Source organism: Tachysurus fulvidraco, chromosome 3, assembly GCF_022655615.1.
Source record: "Tachysurus fulvidraco isolate hzauxx_2018 chromosome 3, HZAU_PFXX_2.0, whole genome shotgun sequence".
Taxonomy (NCBI): domain Eukaryota; kingdom Metazoa; phylum Chordata; class Actinopteri; order Siluriformes; family Bagridae; genus Tachysurus; species Tachysurus fulvidraco.
The window spans coordinates 23731781-23751739 of NC_062520.1; the positions used below are offsets into that span (position 1 = coordinate 23731781).

The following is a 19959-nucleotide window of genomic DNA, read 5'->3' on the forward strand; positions in this document are numbered from 1 at the left end:
GATATAGGGGTTTTACAGATCCGTGATGTGTTATTAACTAAAAGTGAAGGTACAATATAAGGTTTAAAGATCACTTATGAGGGAGAATCAACGCTGATCTGGGATCAGGTCCGGGTTCATTAACAATGCAATGCAAATTTAATTACTTTCTACTCTGCTCATATTAGAATTTAATCCATTTTCTTGTTTAATAGAGAGTCCATGCTAACATAAAGGACCCTAACATCTGTTTCTGTGTAAACGCTCAGAGTTCTGCTGCTCACGTCTTGATAAACTTGGTTTCCACGTCATTTCCTGTATTTGGCGCGTCGCTAGTTTGCGGAAGCAAGCGATAGGTAAGAACAATTCCTGTTTGTTTATTTATTTAGTTGCTTTATTCCCTCATTCGTACAAAATGTCTTACAATCTTGTCATTGCTCAAAACGCGAAAAAAGATGATTATATGAACCGAAAGGAAAAACATTTCCAGAATGAAAGGCCTATATCTTTACATAAACATCTGGAAATCTCTAGACGTCTCACTTGTATATGATTACCGCCCATATTGCAAGCATTCATTTCAATTACAGTCTGCTTCATTAGCTTGTTATCATTTGTGATTTAAAACGTCCTAATTAACAAAAATTTGCATCCCATCAGCAGCACAGAGGCAACATGCCCCTGCAAACAGACACGACACATTTAGCTTGATGTTATACGCCCAGGATGGACAAGAGAAGCGATACTGATATGAACTATATAATGCTTTAATCACGGAATTAGGACTAAATTAAACCAGAAATTAAAAGCTGAATGTCTTCTTTTATTGTTTAGAAAACTGCTGTAGTCTCATACTGAACAGGGCAAAGCTTTTAGGCTGTGTCTGTGTCTCAATAAGGAAAAATGAAATAGCTAATAGTGTAGAGGTGTTCATGATCACATAAAAACTTATTTATAAATACGACAAGATTTCTTTTAACCAAAGTTATAAAGATAACACCTGATTAGATATATATCTGCAGTCAGTCCTACTTTAAACAACGTTCAAGAAGTTGCCTAAACAAATGTCATATATTAAACTGAAAAGTCCTGACCAGAAAAAAAAAAAAAATTAAGTCAAGTCAGGAAGCTTTTATTGTCATTTCAACCATATATAGCTGTTGCAGTACATGGTGAAATGAGACAAAGTTTCTCCATGACCATGAGGCTACATAAAACAAGGACAGAGATAAGGACGTAGTCAGTTAGTTCTAGATACATAAAGTGCAACTGTGCAACCTGGTGTGAACAGTGCAAGACAAGACAAACAAGACAAAAATACAAAATACAAAAAAGAAATACAAGACATTTCACAAAAGACATTTTACAAAACCAGCACCGACCAGTCTTAATACTGTATGTTCAAATAATATTGTGTGTGCAGAAATACTGGAGTGAACACATCATTATAGCAGCGTTTACAAGAGATATTTTAAAGCAAACGACTGAAATGTGAGACAGCGTGTGCAAAGAGCAAAAAACAGTGTGCAAAACAGCATGTAAACAGTTTTATTGATGTATATTGAAAGAGTTTGAATTTAGTGTAGGTCTGTGCAGTCCATACAGTTGATAAGTTAAGTATTGATCAGATGCAGTGTGAATATACGGACAATGGATTTTACACATGAAAAACATAACACTCCCTTGTAATGTGCCTTTGTAATGTATTGACTTCTAGAATAATAGTAATGAGCAGCGGAGACAGCAACCCTGCAGCCACCCCCACCCCCTGTGAGGACATACACGGTGATGGACGATGGATATCACTGGTCAGTTTGCATATTATACATTCCACTTACATAAAACCATACATATTCTGTTAATTGTACACTATGTACTTTTTATTCTATAGTAGAGTGGTTTTCATTTTATTTCATGATGTTTTAGGTTTAAAAATGATGCACTTCTATTTCTCTGTACAGCACAATCGTTTTGTGTCTGACAGTAAAGGAAAGGAACCGGACGTGCTCTTTGTTGGAGACTCTCTTGTCCAACTTATGCATGAGTTTGAGGTATGATTTATTCTTTCGATTCAGTTACACAGACGGACAATTGTAATTAAGAATGTAAAACGTGCACATTTGCTTATTCATGAACAATTTGTTTGTAGTGGTTTGATGCCAATCTGATGGCATACAATAATAAAGAAATGAAACATGAAATTTTACTGTTGTGGTTTATAATACTGTATATTGTTTTTTTTTGATGATGTTTAGACTCAAACCTGTAATCCAGTAACACATTTTTATCATTCAGTGAATAGTAAGTACCATTATCAGTACCAACTAGTACCAGGTATTAACAGAATATACCAGAATATTTATGCTGGGTCACATTCATTTAGTGCTCTGGTAAAGCAGAGGATTTTTAACACTTTAGTACATGTGTGCCATATATATATATAATATATATATATATATATATTTTTCTTTTTAAACATTGCCTCAAAATGTTTAGCCAGAGGTAATGCTGTGGTCACTGAGTAAGTTTTCAGTGTATGCATGCTGTAATAGATTGCAAAGCCATTTGATATCATCTGCAATATTTCCTTTGCAGTTATCAGTATGTGCATACTTGATAATAAATATTGTTAAAAATACTTAACATAATTGCAGGTAATGGCAGCTGAAATCATGCTGAGCTATTTTAAAGAGGTATTTTACATGAGAAGTGTCAGGAATCCAGAGTGTTTGTTAAAGTGTAGGTGTAGTGTGTGTGTGAAAAAGGATTTTTGGGATGACTGACAGCTTATTTAGGGCTTGACCGATCATGCTAAGGAATATAGAATTTCATTAATCTAAGGGTGAGGACTACATAAGTGCATTTTGAGTCTTCGGTGTTGAAATATGGGCAGATGTTAGGGCTTTTTTATGATCATTATCGTCCAACTTGCATTTCATTTTTTAATGGAACAGAGTTACCAGTGATTTGTTGTTAATGTTATGTGCAGAAATAAAAGTGTCTATGCCATTTAAGAGGATTTTGTGAGGTTGTGGATACCATAATAATAGTGATTAATACAGGAGGACGGACACAGAAACCGTAACGTGTAATGGCTGCTCAAATCAGAAATGTAGACATGAATAGGTCAAAGAGCACCCAGCTGCTTGTTCATTCTCTTTTAATGACTTAGTTTGGTTCAAAATGAAGGCCTTCCACATGGAAATGAGAGACAGGACAGGAAAAAGGAAAGTATAGCTGTCATTAGTCATTTTAATCATTTTAATGCGTTGACTGTTAGTTTAACTAAAGAGCATACACCAGCAATGAGGTTGTTTTCATTCATCCTTTCATTCATATTGTGCATGAATGTGTGTGCTGTTGAAAGGTGTGGAGAAAGCTCTTCTCCCCACTCCATTCCCTGAATTTTGGGATTGGTGGTGATGCAACACAGCATGTCCTATGGAGACTCACTAATGGAGAACTGGACCACATCTGCCCCAAGGTACAGCCTCACAGATGCAACATTGCTGAGGTTGCTCATTGTAGCCAGACATTTTTGCTGAGTCATAGTGATTAAACTGACATAATTAAATACATTAAAACACACTACTAACAAACGCTAAAATACCAAATATTTATATTCAATGTGACAGAGTTTGGTAGACACAAATGTTTCACAGAAATATTTATTTATTTTTCTCCTCTCCATCTAGGTGGTAGTGTTGTGGGTGGGCACGAATAATCACGGTCACACCCCCGAGCAGATCTGTGGAGGCATCGTGGCCATTGCTAACGTGATCAACAAGCACCTTCCTCAAACTCACGTTATTGTACTGGTCAGTTTATTTTGTTAATATCTACATCACATTCTGCATCTTAACATAATGAACTACAGCTATACTGTAGGTGTAGTTGGGTTTTTATATAATTAATCAATGCTTATTCTGAAGAACTAAATACATTTAAGATGTAGATTTTACAATACTTAAAATGGAGGCATATTTTTATTTTATTTGGCATACATTTAATTTATGTGATAAAACGTGTTCTAACTTATTTTATTGTGGACTGGTGCAGTCTGTTGTGAAATTTATAATCTTCAATGTTTTCAGTAAATAGAGCTGATTCATATTGCACACATCCCCACACACGCACATCTATTTACACACAAATTCACACCTAGGGGCAACGTAGCAATGTTTTTGGGAAACTGAAGTTGGACACACAGAGAAGAAACTCTACACACATACAAATAAGATCAGGATAGAACACTGCCAACATTTACCACTGTGCAGCTGTGCCCTTAAGGGGACACCTATTTGTCACAGTTCATATGATACAAAGGTAATTTCTAAGTTGGTATTTTGATCTCTTTTTTTTTGTACGTCATCATTATTAGGGTGTTTTGCCGAGAGGGAAGAGTCTGAACCCACTACGTGAGCGTAACGCACGAGTGAACACCTTGGTGCAGGCCGAGCTGGCATCTCTCTCCTATGCCTCCTTTCTGGACGTGGATCCTGGATTCGTTCAGTCAGATGGCTCCATATCTCATCAGGACCTATACGATTATCTCCACCTAACAGCACAGGCCTATCAGAAAGTGTGCCAGCCGATTTACACACGCATTAAAGCTCTGCTAGGCACACATGCTCCTTGAGTGCACACAAGCAAATAAGTCTTCATACATTATTGTAGACATGTATCCTACTCAAAGAAATTATCAACAGCAAAATACATGCACTTACATTAATACTGTTACGGACCAATGTGTCACAATTTACACTAGATATAGTACACTAACACCTATACATACTATACATGATTTCAGTTAATACATTATGCAAATAATCTGATCCTTGTGTTCACTATAGTTTGATGCAGAAACTACCACAAACTGCCACTTGGTTTTTTTTTTGTTGATCCCAAGCAAAATGATTTTTTCCAGGAAAAGATGTTAGCTCATGTATACAGAAAGTTTGTGGACACGGAACAGTTAAAAAAAAAGCAGCGGGTTGGGTTTCAGATGAGTCATATTTAAGTCAAAGCTCGATGAATAAATGCAGCCATTCAGTTTAAGACCTCACAGCGAACCTCTGCTCACACAACATAAGAATTTTAAGTACACGTACATTGAACTTTTTTTTTTTTTCTGAAAGCACTTATGATTTCTTTGTTTTGTACAATGTTTATGTTGGTTTTTCGTAAATGCATAGAAAGCATTAGTTAGTATCTGTCTCCTAGCTGTATGTCTGTGTTTGAACATGTATATAATTTCTTTTCTGCAAAGTTTACTATAGTAAAACATACATTTTAACATGCGTACATAATCCCTGCCACCTGACATTACAGTTGTCTGACTCCTGTCTGTGAAAGAAACTGCATTACCTCTGTTTAACTGCTTGGTTTTTCTTGCCCTGGCAGACCTGTTACAACTACAGAAAAGTCACATTCTGCTCAGGAGATCAAATAAATTTAATGCATAAGAGCAATGGAAATGTTAAACACTATACTGTGACACATTTATGAGCAATTCTTCTTGATGAGAATGTAGTGTCATCTTGCTTTTTCTGCCTTTTTCGTAAAGAATCCTTTGGTCACTGTTCAAACCTGCTGGCCTGTGAAGAACAAAAATCTCAAGAGCTTCCTTCAATAATTCTGGCCAAATCTGCGACTTAACACTGCAATATGTAAATGCCTTCTCTCTTAAATTGCTGGATTAAAACCATGGATTCAACCAACTGGGTGTCTTAATTAATGCATAAACACCGACTGTTCCTTTTTTGGCCATAATGTTATAGCAGTTATCAGCAATATGTGTTTTCTACTTGAACTTTCATGGAGATACATGCAAATGCATTACAAAGCCACAATGTCAAGAACAACGACAGAGTTGTTTGAATTTACTTTAGTCTGTTTTACTTTTACTTTTTCTAATTAGCTTATCATGTGGCAACAAGTTTTCATAATGTTCACATCAAACAGAATATGGAGTGTCAGTTCAGTGACTTTGTCCATGGTATAATTGTTGGTACCGATGGGAAGGTTTCTGTGTTTCTGTGATCATCTAGATGATGATCTCCTGAGATTTTCACACACACCAGTCTATAGAATTACCTCAGAATGGTGCAGTAAAGAAAAACATAGAATAAGCAGCAGTTCTGTGGACAAACGTCTTGTTTATGAGAGAGGTCAACAGAGAATGGTTTAAGCTGATAGAAAACCTACAGTAACTCAGATTACTCTGTATGACTGTGCTGAGCAGAAAAGCATCTCAGAATGCACAGCACAATTCAAAACTTGAGACCACGTCAGGTTCCACTTCTTTCAGCCAAGAACAGAATGCTGAGGCTGCAGTGGACACCAAACTCACCAAAGCTTAATTGCTGAAGACTAGTAAATCTGTAGCCTGGTCTGATGAATCTCAATTTTTGTGTCCAGCATCTTGTGTAATCCATGCCATGAGTCATATTTGGGTTTGATGCTCAAAGGTTAGATAATTGGGACAGTGGCGAGTGTCAATTGTTATGATGAACCTTTTGGATTATTATGAGGAAACAGTCTATTACAGTTATAGATGGACTTTACTGTCACTTACACATCTACAGTCTCTATCACTGACCGAGCCAAAGGCATGATAGAACAAGACATCTTTATTGTAGCACATATCCAGAACATCAAATCCCCAAATGGAAGAAGATTGATGTGATGTGCTCTGAATTCTAGTATATCTGTACATCTCAACATGTCAAACCAAGTGCTAAATTCTGGGCATGTTACAAAAGGGTCTTTTTTCTTTTACTTCAACTGTTAAAGAATGTTCATGGATGGTGATGTTCAATGCTTTCTTTTTAGTTTGTGTGGTGAATCATGATGTGATTCCAAAGGTATCATGTTCCGATAAATGATGTTGAACAAAAAAAAATGTTTATAATGTGAAGCTTTTTCAAGGTTATGGAAGAGAGAACTCTGTCTGCAATGGTGTTGTGTTTCTAATCTTTTACATGATTAAAGTTTTGGGAATGATGAACGACAAAGACAAACAAGACCACTTTCATTTCAAGCCAGCATAAAAATAAAAATGGAATGGATTTAGAAAAGGAAAGAACTTGGCATTCTCATGTAAATATAATATGGACCTATTGTCTACATGTCAGCTTTGATTTGGCTTCTCTTACAGCGTGCCCAGGCATAGTGCATGAAAGCAGACACCAATAGCTTCTGCGTATAAATACTGAACTGCTTTACTTTAACACACAGTAGTTTGCAGTCTTTAGCAAAAAGTACACATAAAAGTTAAAAAAAAGTGAACGTTGAAAGTGAACGTTTTTGAGTAGAAGATGAAATCTGTGATGTTTCTATTGGTCTTCATTGCCGTGGTGGGCTTCAGTGTTCTTTGCAAAGGTACTGTACTTGTGTCTTATACACTATAACTACAGTATATGATATAAATTAGATAGCTACCTTGTTGATCACAAAAAAACATATGTAACTTTTAATGAAAATTACTTGGGAAGAAAAGGAAACGTTTGCTCATCTGCTCCGATTGTGCTCTTTGCTTTTTTTTTGTCTTCACAGAAGTTATTGACTCGCAAGTATCAGACGCAAGCTGTAAGTCAGTTACATTCTGTAATTTCATTAATAGCTAGTGGTTGTGTTGAATTAAAATTTCTTACACTAACCAAAAGATGAAAATAAATAAATAAATAAATAAATATGAATAATCTAAAAAAAAATATATAGTAATAAATTATATATATATTATTTGTGTGTGTGTGTGTGTGTGTGTGTGTGTGTGTGTGTGTGTGTGTGTGTGTGTGTGTGTGTGTGTGTTTGAAATTCTCTAACCAGCCCACCTAGTATAAACAATCATGCCATGGTTCGCCACATTTTTTCTTCGTCCTGCTGATTGATGTGAACTGACAATCTTGAATTGAATGTTGGACAATTCTATGCAGTAATTAACTTTCTTGTACATCTGTATATATGTGAATGGGTACAAGTGTTCGTAATAAAATGAAAAATAAGTGAGTGTGCTAGACAAATCTTTTTGCTTGGTAATGCATTTTACTGCCTTCAAAAAAATAGAAACAAACAAAAAAAAAGGATTCATAATCAGTTTTCTCAGGAGTAGTAGCAGGTGAGAGGGGTTTACTGATGGAGTTTTTTTTTTACTTTTGTGCATGTTGCCGTGGCAGCCAGTTTAGGAAAAGCAAGAAGACCTGCTGATGTTAAAAGTCAAAACAAATCCATGAAGCAGCAAGCTGGATCCTGTCTTTGCCAGGGTGAGTGAAACTGTTAAGGAAAAGATGAATAAAATGGACCAGAGAAGAATGTGAAATAGTGCACACAATCTAAGGAGTTGTACTCCATATTTTAATTATAATAAGATCTCCTTTATAATACAAAATTGGGGACTATTACCCCATTTGTCTTGTTTGGCTTTTCTTTTTTAAAGAGCACTCTTTAAAGCATGCTCATCCCATATCATTAAAACTTTAGCATTGTATAAATGAAATAAAGTGATTGCATTTTAATGAACTTATATTAATTACTTCTGTGTCATTATAAACTGAGATAGCACTAGTTGAAATTATTTTTCAGCATGTTTTTACAACAGCAGTAACAGCATTTGTACATTTAAATGCTACTAAAGTTCAAAGGATTCAAATAAATGTTTTAATAAAATGTAAACTTTACATGTTGATATTAATTTAACTGGAGCTTTATAATGGTTTCCAACTCTGGTTGTGTTTTCGTAAAATTCAGCACAAATTAAACTATTTCCATTTGTCTTTAGGTAAAAGTACGGCGCAGAAAGGCTGTCAATGCAAAATGGGCAGTAAGTCTCTCTCTCTCTCTCTCTCTCTCTCTCTCTCTCTCTCTCTCTCTCTAATTTTGTTGTTGTCACCTGTCATCAATACTGAAGCTCTTCATCCTTCCTTAGATGGACTCAGTCGGGAGGACAAGGTCCTGTGCTCAAAGAAAGGCAATAAACAACACACAAAATGCAAGAAATTCATTTTGAAAACTAAGAATAAGCCCCGAACCATTAGTATCCCAATTTGATCAGTTTTCCAACAAACCTTCTAGCTAGCATCAATATTTAGCATTTTCTTCTGTAAAGAGTATTACTTTTTTTTAAGCTCTTCAAGTCTTTGATATATCCCAAGATATAACATTTAGAAAAGGAAGATGCTGGCAATACCATGAATCATTTATTTCCACAGATTGTATAGTATATATATACAAGTATACAGATTGTAGAATATAGATACAAGTGCTTTCTGTTGACATTTCTTTAATGAAATTATACATTAGCTGTGTTTTATGTAATCCAATCAAATCTCATTAAAACTTATAAATAAGTATCGTTTATTCTCTGGGTATTATCTTCGATGCACCAAAAAACTTTTTTATTGAAAGTGTTCATATTCATATTTGATTCATATTCATATTAGATTCATATTTGTTAAAAGGTAGCAATAAATAAAGTATTAGTATGAGTAGTACATAATGAGGAATTTTAAAGGGTTGAAGAAGAACATGGCAATGGTTTAATTATTTGTCTATCAAATGTAAGGGACAAGTCTAAAAATTAGTGTTAGTATAATCTGTGCAAAAATGGCAGGAAATAATGAAAATAAGAAGTTGTGTAAGCACTGATCTTTCTGACAACTGTTTTTTCCCCCGTCCTGTCAAAATTAATGTGCACCACTGACACAGGTAATAACAAGGCATGGTTGACGGTTGATTGGTGTTGCAATAAACCGAGACATGAATTGGCAAAGACTTGTCATTTTGGTATGTGGTGTCAGTAAGAACAGCCCTTAGTCATCTGGTTGTCTTTTGTTATTTGTGCCTGTAACAAAACAACCATCACACCCCTTGGCATCCATTTATCTTGCAAGCTCACTGCTTGACTAAAGAGAACATGTGACTTGTTAAAGAATTCAAAGTTCAATATTCGTAATATTATGATGATTCAGGAAAAAAAAAAGTAATACAAAATTAAAATGATAGACTCAGGTAGCAGGCTTTAATTAGCAGCTCAGAAGGGCTTCATTAACATTAATACAGGAAGAACTAGCGCACACAAAGCAGTCAGCAACATGCTAGTCTGGAATGGGGCCGCTGCATTGCGTTCTGGAAAGGAACAACATAAGTCATCAGTACACGTTTAAAATTTTCTGCTAATAAATTATGACAGTAAACTACAAGACATTTTCATATATTTTATTTAAACTTATCTAAACTTCTCTATCTACTAAAGATCAGCAATTTGATTGTGGAAATGCTTTGCTCACCTGAAATAATGTAGGAGGCAGACAGTGTGTCATTGGTCAGAGGGTTTGTGGCCACACATGTGTAGTTATAACCCAGAGGAGGCATAAGAGGTAAAATTAAAACAGCATCCTCTTTAAGGACAGTGTTGTTGAGGAACCAGTTGTAAACACTTGGTGGCTGAGACTTTGCATTGCACAATAAGATAGTGGCAACCTTGATATCAGCTGTTATAGTCACGTCCAATGGCCCATCTATTCAACACAAAAATCTTGCATTCAGTAATTAATTTTTGTTCAATAAACTACAGCCGTAGCTTGAAGAATGTTGCTTCACAGCATCAAATCGAAACATTTGTCTATTATACTGTATATAGTATATATCTTTCCAAGAGGAAATGAATGATTTTCTATGGTATTTAATACGAGTGTCCGTGTTATCCACATCGGATTGAAAATACCTAAAATAAAAGACACTTGTGGCATTTAAACTTGGGTATCCTGTATCTGATTACAACCAGTCAATTAGATTTATGTTCATACTGCTCATATATAATGAAATCATTAGAAATGATGATCATAAAATAAATCACATTCAGCTAGACAGATTTTTAGATGATTATGCAGCCATTCAAAGTAGAAATTTGATTGGCCAGAATTCAGAATTCATCATTTGACTGGTTTTGTGACATGTACCGCATAATCACATTAATAAAGATTAACTACTGTAAGTGTCCAGAAATGACTTTCTTTATAGCAAAACATGATAATATGAAAACATATGATTCACCATGATAGAAGCACAAGTCACTTACAATTAACTAATAGACTATACGGCAGGCTAACATGTGGTCGAAAAGCATCTGTGGCAACACACTTATACAATCCATCGTCAGTGATCTGCAGAGGGTGGAAATCTATGGTGCTGTCATTCATATAAATGGATTTTGCAGCTGTTGTATTAAGAGGCTGGTTGTCTTTTAGCCACTGGATGCTGTCAAAGGAGCCAGTTACGTTACAGAAGAGCTGCATATCCTTTGAGACCAGAGGGATGAGAGTACTGGGAGTCACCACCACTGAGGAAATACCCACTGAAGACAAAACAACACAGTACAGTTTTTTATAGCAATCTAATTAGAAAGACCATATAAATAATTAAAAAAAAATCTAAATGAACACAAAAATGTAGTGGTGGAGTTTCTATTTTTCTGCTGTTGAAGTGACAACTTATGATAGAATACCAAGGGTCAGGAACCAAGAGGTCAAGACCTACCAATGACAGTTAAGTTCCATGTAGCGCTGCTGTTTCCTCCTGTGATGTTATTGTGGGCCAGGCAAGTGTATTGTCCACTGCTGTTTAGTGAAAGAGAGTAAGCCTGATACACAGAGCCCTCTGCCACTTTAGAACCTTGGAAAAACCAGCTGTATTGACTGGCAGGTTGAGAGGAAGCAGAGCAATTTAGTGTCACATTAGAACCTACTTCAGCTATGGCTGGGCCATAAATCCTAGTGGACCAGGGACCATCTGGAGAGTTAAGAAGAAAGAAAAGTCACAAATAACCCAAACTATCTTGAATACATATTTAACCTAAACTTTATAATGGTACCTGTAAATCTGTTGTTTATTATATGGGGCAATAATCAAAAGAAATGAATTAAAATGAATTCAGGTCAGTGCTACATCGGAGCTTTTATTCTAAGTACATTTATCTTATGAATTAAAGCAAAGTAAAGTAAAGATGAGCAGTTTCTGAAATACTTAAACCAACATATCTATCACCAACAATCATGTCACTGTCATAACCAATGAAATCATTTTTCTCCCTCATTTGATTTGAACAGGAGAGCAGCCAAGGTGAGTAGTCTACACAATCTTGACGTGTATCTACATGATTGTGTAGACTGCTCTCCTACAACATGATAAGCTAATTGAATAAATGAATGAATAAGGTGTACAGATGTTCCTTATAAAGTGTCAAGTGAGCATATATCTAGTAGCTGTAAATCTACTAAATCTGATACAGACATAATACAACTGGACATGTGTTATAATTCAGTAATAATTATTTAGTGTTCCTTCAGATAATGATTGAAATGCTAAAGACGTGTTATGAAACTTACAATTAATAGTTAGATGATAGGCCATGCTGGTCACATTGCTTACAGCATTATTTGCTACACACTGATATCTTCCATTATCGGAGAGGATGAGATTATTAAACGTGAGTGTCTTATTTTGGTTGGAGAGAGAAAGCCTGCTGTCAGGAACCAGGTGAATGCCGTCCTTTATCCAATAAACAGAGTCCAACTGTCCAGTGATGCCACAGGTCAGTGCAAATGAATTGTTTAATATTGGTGGCTCACCAACAGGCACTACCAGACCTGCAGATAGTGGGTCTACATAAAAAAGTAAAAGATACGTTACTCTACATTATAGGTGAAATAGTTCCTGCAAGGCTAACATTTCCATCTGCTGCAATGTGAAAAAAATCGACTAGTGAAAAAAAAATTCTCTACTAATAAAGTAATCTTACCAATGATGATGATGGTTCTGGTGATGGATGCATATCTGAGAGTCACTGTGTTTTGTGCAATGCAGGCATAAATTCCTGTCTGGTTACGAGTAGCATTGGTAAGCTTGAAGGTTGGGCTGTTTATATTAAGAGAAACACTATTGTAGGACCATTGGAATAATGCTGAAGGTTTGGATTCACCAGAACAGGACAAAGTGATGTTTGATCCTGAAATGTAGTTCATCTTGTTTGGCAGAACTGTCAGTGTCAGGTTGCTGGGACCATCTAAGGGGATACAATATTAGTTAGATTTATTCAACAATAAAACCATTGAATATGGAATCACTTTTAACACACAAGTGCATTTGTAGTGTTAAGTAATGATTGTTTGTAGACATGGACCAAACATTTTAAATCAATGCTATACTCACAGTTGACATCGAGGGAAATTGACCTGCTTGTTCCATTGCTGATGCCATTTGCCACGAAACAGCGAAAAGGTCCACTGTCATATCTTGTTACATTGCTAATAATGAGACCACTTCCATTAGTATAGATTTGAACATTAGCTGCTGTGACCTCAGAGCTGTCATTATACCATGTGAATTCTAATGGTGTGCCATTGGCAGTACAGGTGAACACAACAGTGGCATTAAACTCCACCAGTTGTGTCTTACTTACTGTCAGAGATACATTTGTGATTGGCACTGAAGGTAAGAAGAAAAAAAAGACATTTTTAGTTTTAAACTAACATTCACATCCTATGTTGAACATCAATATAATACAATTGCTATTTGTCATGAATAGTTTTGCACTCTTTCAGTTGATAACTTAAACAAGACAGACTTCATGTTAAAACTAGAATAAATCTCCTGGTTATGCAATTGCACTTTTTGACCATATAATGCTCAGTTATGGAAGGGAAATTATGACTGTGGATTGTGTGCTTATAATTGTAATCACACAATCCACAGTCACCCAGCAAGGGCTCCTTTTTAAGTCTATTTCCTCTCAAGATTTCTGCCTCATGTCTTAGGGAGGTTTCCTTAGCCACCTCTGGTTTGCTCATTAGGGATACATATAAATTAGAATTTATAGTTTATATCCTGAATTTATGTATTGCTGTAAACTGCTTTGTGACTACGTCTATTGTTAAAAGTGCATTTCAAATAATATTGAATTGAAATTTGATTTGTTCATCAATTGCCCTCAAAATATGTTAATATTAAACATAGTCAAAAAAGATGTTTCCATACTTCCTGGTATGCATTTATGCAACTTTAAGTATCTGATATGTCTGGGCAAATAGAGCACACCAAGTGTAAACAGGATGTGACTATGAGTAATGTTGGATTTCCTATAAGAGAACCCATAAACACAGAACCTCACCCTAACCCTGCACTTCCCTGTGTTATTTCCACATTTGCTATGTTTGTTCATTCAAGTGTGCAGTACAATCATGTTCCTTTATTTCCCAAAATATAACTAACTTGATGATTAATCAATGAGATAAATTGGATTTATTAGCCCAGGGGAATCATTACATTGTGCTTAACTTTAGGTAAGCAACAATGTGGTGTTGAAACAGAACATGCAGTCTAACAAATTTTGTTTTGTATAAGATAAACCAAATGATAAATAAGCCCCCCATACCCTTTTTTTAACATTTCCCTAGTATAGCATATTAAAACTATTACTGAAATGTGTTTGGTTGTGTGTGTTTGGAAACTCACCTTGAACAGACAGTATAAGTTCTGCTTTTACATTTGGTTTCAGGCCTTGCAGTACATACAGTCCAGAATCACTCACTTGTGCTGAATACAGAGTGATCTGTCTTGTGGAGGAGTTGAAAGATATTCGCTCTTTGTAACTGTCACTCACTATAAATTGATCTGGGTACCATAACATCAGGATGTTCCCATCAAATAACCAATTGCCAGCACTGATGTTCATCAGAGGATTTAGAGTAAGAGTGACATTTCCTCCAACAACCAGAGGATTTGCAGATGGTATCAGGGTCTGAGAGGCAACACCTGAAAAATGACATATTTAGGTATATTATTGGTTAAAATAGTAGTAATGTTGTATCCCAGGTTTGCAGCAATTGTTTCTGGTGGATATTTAAAACCACTGCATAGAAAATGTTCAAAATTTAAAAAAAAATGCAAGCTACTTGCTATGGAAGATTTTTTTTATTGTAGTTTTGTAACCAGGCTTTTTACTCACAGCATATTAACAGTCTTTCACTCCAATTTGTTTTGTTTACATTCTCACATGTTTTCATGCAAGGACTTTTTTTAGTGCATTGATCTCTTTACTGATTAGTTTTTAGCTGATGAAAAGCAAATTATCACTAAATTTTAATTTTTTGTTTACAGTTAGCACATAAAGGCGACCTACTCTGAACCCTATGAGATGAGTAAATGTTCCTTTTTGGAACATTTGGCACGAATGGCATGATACAAAACATAAAAGCTCATCTGTGAAACATGGTAGTGTCATGGCTTATGGCTAAATTGGCAGCTTCTGGAACAGACTCACTAAACCTTATTGATGATAACTCCTGATCTTAGCAATAGTCTTAAAATTCTACTGAAACATTTAGTCTGCCAATTTACAGAGAAATGCATATAAATAAATAGAGTGGAACTTATTTATTTATGTGACTTTATGGACGAATTCCTTACTTATTGAATATTGAACTGATTAAAAATAATGTTAACCGGTAAGCACTTCAATATTTTTCTCTCAAACTATTATGAGTGATATAATTTACACTTATTATCATGTCCAGTTTGTTTGTTTGTTTATTTATTTATTTATTTATTTATTTATTTATTTATTTATTTATTTATTTATTTATTCATTCATTCATTCATTTATTTATTTATTTTGTTCTTTGTAATGTTTCTAATTCCTGGCTTTTAATGGTAGTGAATATATTGTGAGGTATAAGAAACAGCACAAATAGAACTTTAGCACTTTATACTCATAGAATTTCCTGTTCTCCTATTCTATATGAGATTTATAACAGCACAAAATAACTTCAGCACTACTAATAGGAAAAAAAAATACTTAAAAAAATGCTGTAATAGAATAATTATAATTCATTATAATTCTGTTCAAGAAAAAAAAATTATAAAACACAAACACATAATATTATACATAGTCTAAGTAAGCTTGACAAGTTTAGTTAATTCGGCCTAGAAAAAATGGAGCATTGCAACATCCCCCTTATATAATCAATAAACATTTAAAAAGGAATACATAATGATTAGAAAAGAAGTTGAATATTAATGCTAGAAATACCTGTTATGTAGCTTGTGATGATAATGGTGAAGCAACAGAATAAATTAGACTCCATTTTGAAAAGGATAAAAGGTTCCTTACTTGCTTCGTTCAGGTTCATATGATGATGTGAGTCAGAGGTTTTGTGGTGTTAAACTGCTCCCACCATATGCAGATATGACATCAGCAAATATAGTAACAAAGGAACACACACACACACACACACACACACACACACACACACACACACACACACACACACACACACACACACACACACACACACACACAAACTCACAAACTCACACACACACACACACACACACACACACACACACACACACACACACACACACACACACACACACACACACACACACACAAATAAAATGTAATAAAATGACTGCAACCTCTCATGATGTTCATAAGAAAAAAATCAGAATTAACATGATATGACAATTGTGTATTTGCATGAGAGGAGCCATTGGCTTTGTAGCCTCTATAGTTTCTGTCCAGCTTTTGTTCTGACTATTTAATATCTAACCTTAATAGCCATTGAGTCTAGGTCTAAGTAGGTTTTTGAAGTTTAAACTACTGAAGTAAGACAAAAATACACTTGGGCTTAGACACCAGTCCATCAAAGAACACCGCACACACACTTACCAGCATGGATTTTTAGGCTCAAACCTCAAGCTTCATTTATTTGTTTACAATTTCTTTATAAAAATATTGTTTAAGAAAACATTACATCATCACTATATGTTTAACCAGCAAAGTTATTTAGTAAACGTGTTATTCGTTTTTATTATAATGCTCATTTTTTAAGGATTATTTAAAGTGAAAAAAACATACAAATTATAACAAACTTGTTCTATTTAATTTATTTATGAGGAAGCCAAAATATTCAAAGGTAGTATATCTTACATTTCTTCTTACTGTGTGTAAATACTTAGTATATATATATATTTAATGCAATGTTGACACTATTTGCTCTTATTTGAAAACTGACAGAATGATTTTCCAAAATGTACAGTAAATGTTTATTCGATTTCAGATTTATTCGTATAGCAACTTTATCATTGGATAGTGTCACAAAGCAGCTTTACAGAAATATATAAATTATGAATAAAAGTTAAAATGGATAAATTGTATGCCTCGTGTACAATCCAGAGGTGACGGTGGTGAGGATAAACTCCCAGAGATGATAGAAAGAAATCTTGAAAGCAACCAGACTCAAAAGGGAAGACAACTTCATCTGAGTGACACTGGATGGTATGATATAATGTGATTATAAACCATTTCCCTTCTCTAACTGAACACTTAGTTGTATTTTTTTAACAAGAAATCTATGACTTTATGAGCTAACATGAGTTTGAGCATCATAATTATTTCCGAATTCATTACCGACTTAACTAAATTCTATTGTATGGAACTAAATTTATTAACTGTTACATAATGAAACTCCATTCCAGTCACCAATGGAGATTTGAGAGCAAACTGTTCTTAGAAATTCAGTCCTGATGCAGGACTAAGGAATAACATCGACACCCATCTATACGGCATCTGTGTGGCACCATCCAGACTAATCTCATTGATCTCAGTGATGTTTCGGCTTTTCATGTGGGTCATTTTCAGGTGACAAATACTGAAAACAGAAGTATCTCTAAAGTCTATATTGTTGTGCTGTACAGTCTAATCTTCTGTAAATTTGCAGAGTGCTTTATTTGACATGTTTTACACCAAGTTCAGTGTGTATGTTGGTTATCAAGATATGAACAAAGATAGATTTCCCCACTGAAAGCAATGACTAAGTAAGATTGTAGCCTGATTTTATAACAGTGTAGGTGTTTATTGGAATCTGTGGAAAGGCTTGGCAGTTTCTATATTACTAATCTTCAGATAAGATTGCACAGCTTTCCTAATAAAATGTACTCCTCTTTGACAGTTGAATAATTGCACAATACAGCCCATAATTATAGAAGGGAATTATTTATTATAGCACTAATCCTAATTATTTATATGGGAATTATTTATAATTACTGTATAAATATTTAGAATCTGGTTTCACTAAGGTGAGAATGGCTTCCCTTTTCTGTCAGCTTCCTCTCAGGGATTCCTCCTCATGTCATCTTAGGGAGTTTGTCCTTACCACTGTTGCCTTTGACTTTTCATTAGGGATAGAAATATAAAAGTAAAAAATCAGGAAAATAAAATCAGGAATCTAGATTTCTGTAAAAATACTCCAGTGTTAAAGCGCTATACAAATAGTATTGACTTGACTTTAAACAGTTTAGATGTGAAAACTGGGCTTACAGTGCTTTGTTCACCATAAGCCCAGATTTCACATCTAATGAAACAATCAAACCTTAAATATTATAGATTTTGTCCTATAAGGGACAACAATGACCTATTAACAGTCTCTAAGCCCCTTGTTTCTCCTTTCTGGTAAAAAAAAGTTCATACTCTGAATGATCTTTTAAACTCTTTTTTGGATCTTTATCACTCTTTCTCTCTTTCTGGGAAATCCAGATTCATATAACTTATATTGTGTTCCTTGGGATACTCAAAACAGAGAATTATCACCTACTTGAACATCTACAGAAATTTACATTAACTCTGGGTTTGAGCTCTTATTTGTGTAATGTGTTCACTGGACTTAAATGTCCTGTTATAGGTTCTCTTTTAGCGTGGTTCGGAGAACTTGGAGTAATTGGTTTGGAACTTCTTGTATTTGTCATAATATTTTTATTAAATCAAAAGCTCTGGCCCATCAGTTGATACATTTTGCATTTGCTCACAGTTTATATAGCACCACTCCGAACCTATCCAATGACAAAATTTTTAATAAATGTAATACAGTCTCTATTGTGGATCACATACATATGCTTGGGGAATGCCCACCAATCATGGTTTTTTATTTACATATTTTAAGTTGTTATGAGTAAATATTCTTTTCCATACTGTTAATGGTTGATATGCATTTATTTCAGGTTTACTTTTGTTACTAGATGATTCAGGTATAACGCTTAGTTTACAACAGAAGAGAATATTAATGGCTGTATTGACCTCCTCCAAAAAGACAGTTTTCAAAGGCTGTTTAGAACCAAATGTCAACATTCTTACTGGCATACTGGCATTCCTATGTTTTATATATTTTAATTTTATAACATGCCGCAGCACCATCTTGAACTGGACAGTTATAGATTTTGTTGAGGATTTAATGTAGTGATTAGTTTGGTATGTTAATTGAAGCCATGTGCTTGGGTTTTCTCATTTTCTCAAATATTGAATTATTTATTCATTTATAATAATAATAATAATAATAATAATAATAATAATAATAATAATAATAATAATAATAATAATAATAATAAGAGGAAGAAGAAGAAGAAGAAGAAGAAGAAGAAGAAGAAGAAGAAGAAGAAGAAGAAAATTATGAAGTTATAAAGTTCACTATAGAGCTGATTTTTAATTTTCCACTTTGTTGATTTGTTGATGTCAAACCCATCCTCACCAGAACTAGAAAACAGAACAAAATAGTCACACGTTATCTTCAGAGAAAACATTTACAGTTCTCTTAGCACATGTGGACTATTTTATATGTAATGCATTCCTGTCTAACAACATCATATATATTTTGTTTTTATTAGAGACGCAATAAAATTTCAGTGAATATAATTTCACAGTAATGAAACCGAAATGGAGCCTCAGAGCAGTAAAGCTGTCAATTATTAACCAGTATTTACCAGTATATGTGTGTTCATTTGTTCCTAGGCAGCACACATATAACAGGAGACAAACCTAACATTGGGTGAGCAGAGTTACAACTGCATATCACTGATAGAGGATCAAAGGAAATGTGTGAATAAAGGGCACCCAGAGAAAGACAATCCTATCATGCAATACAGAGCAAACAT

At 34.6% G+C, this 19959-nt stretch overlaps 2 protein-coding genes across 2 annotated transcripts; one reads left to right on the forward strand and one right to left on the reverse strand.

Annotated features, from left to right (window-relative positions):
* The first annotated feature begins 202 nt into the window (after positions 1 to 202).
* pafah1b3 lies at positions 203 to 5699 on the forward strand. The gene is made up of 6 exons (XM_027148024.2): positions 203 to 335; positions 1697 to 1787; positions 1941 to 2030; positions 3347 to 3463; positions 3675 to 3797; positions 4361 to 5699. Exons 2-6 carry the CDS (start codon positions 1707 to 1709, stop codon positions 4616 to 4618), a joined length of 669 nt encoding a protein of 222 aa, XP_027003825.1. The 5' UTR covers positions 203 to 335; positions 1697 to 1706; the 3' UTR covers positions 4619 to 5699.
* A 3464-nt stretch (positions 5700 to 9163) lies between these two features.
* LOC113643707 (carcinoembryonic antigen-related cell adhesion molecule 5-like) lies at positions 9164 to 16239 on the reverse strand. Its single transcript, XM_027148124.2, has 9 exons — positions 16064 to 16239; positions 14488 to 14787; positions 13186 to 13461; positions 12776 to 13039; positions 12363 to 12638; positions 11515 to 11766; positions 11057 to 11332; positions 10266 to 10496; positions 9164 to 10104 (listed from the first exon to the last, which is right to left on the reverse strand). The coding sequence occupies exons 1-9, from the start codon at positions 16161 to 16163 to the stop codon at positions 10010 to 10012; spliced, it is 2070 nt and encodes a 689-aa protein (XP_027003925.2). The 5' UTR covers positions 16164 to 16239; the 3' UTR covers positions 9164 to 10009.
* Positions 16240 to 19959: the final 3720 nt, after the last annotated feature.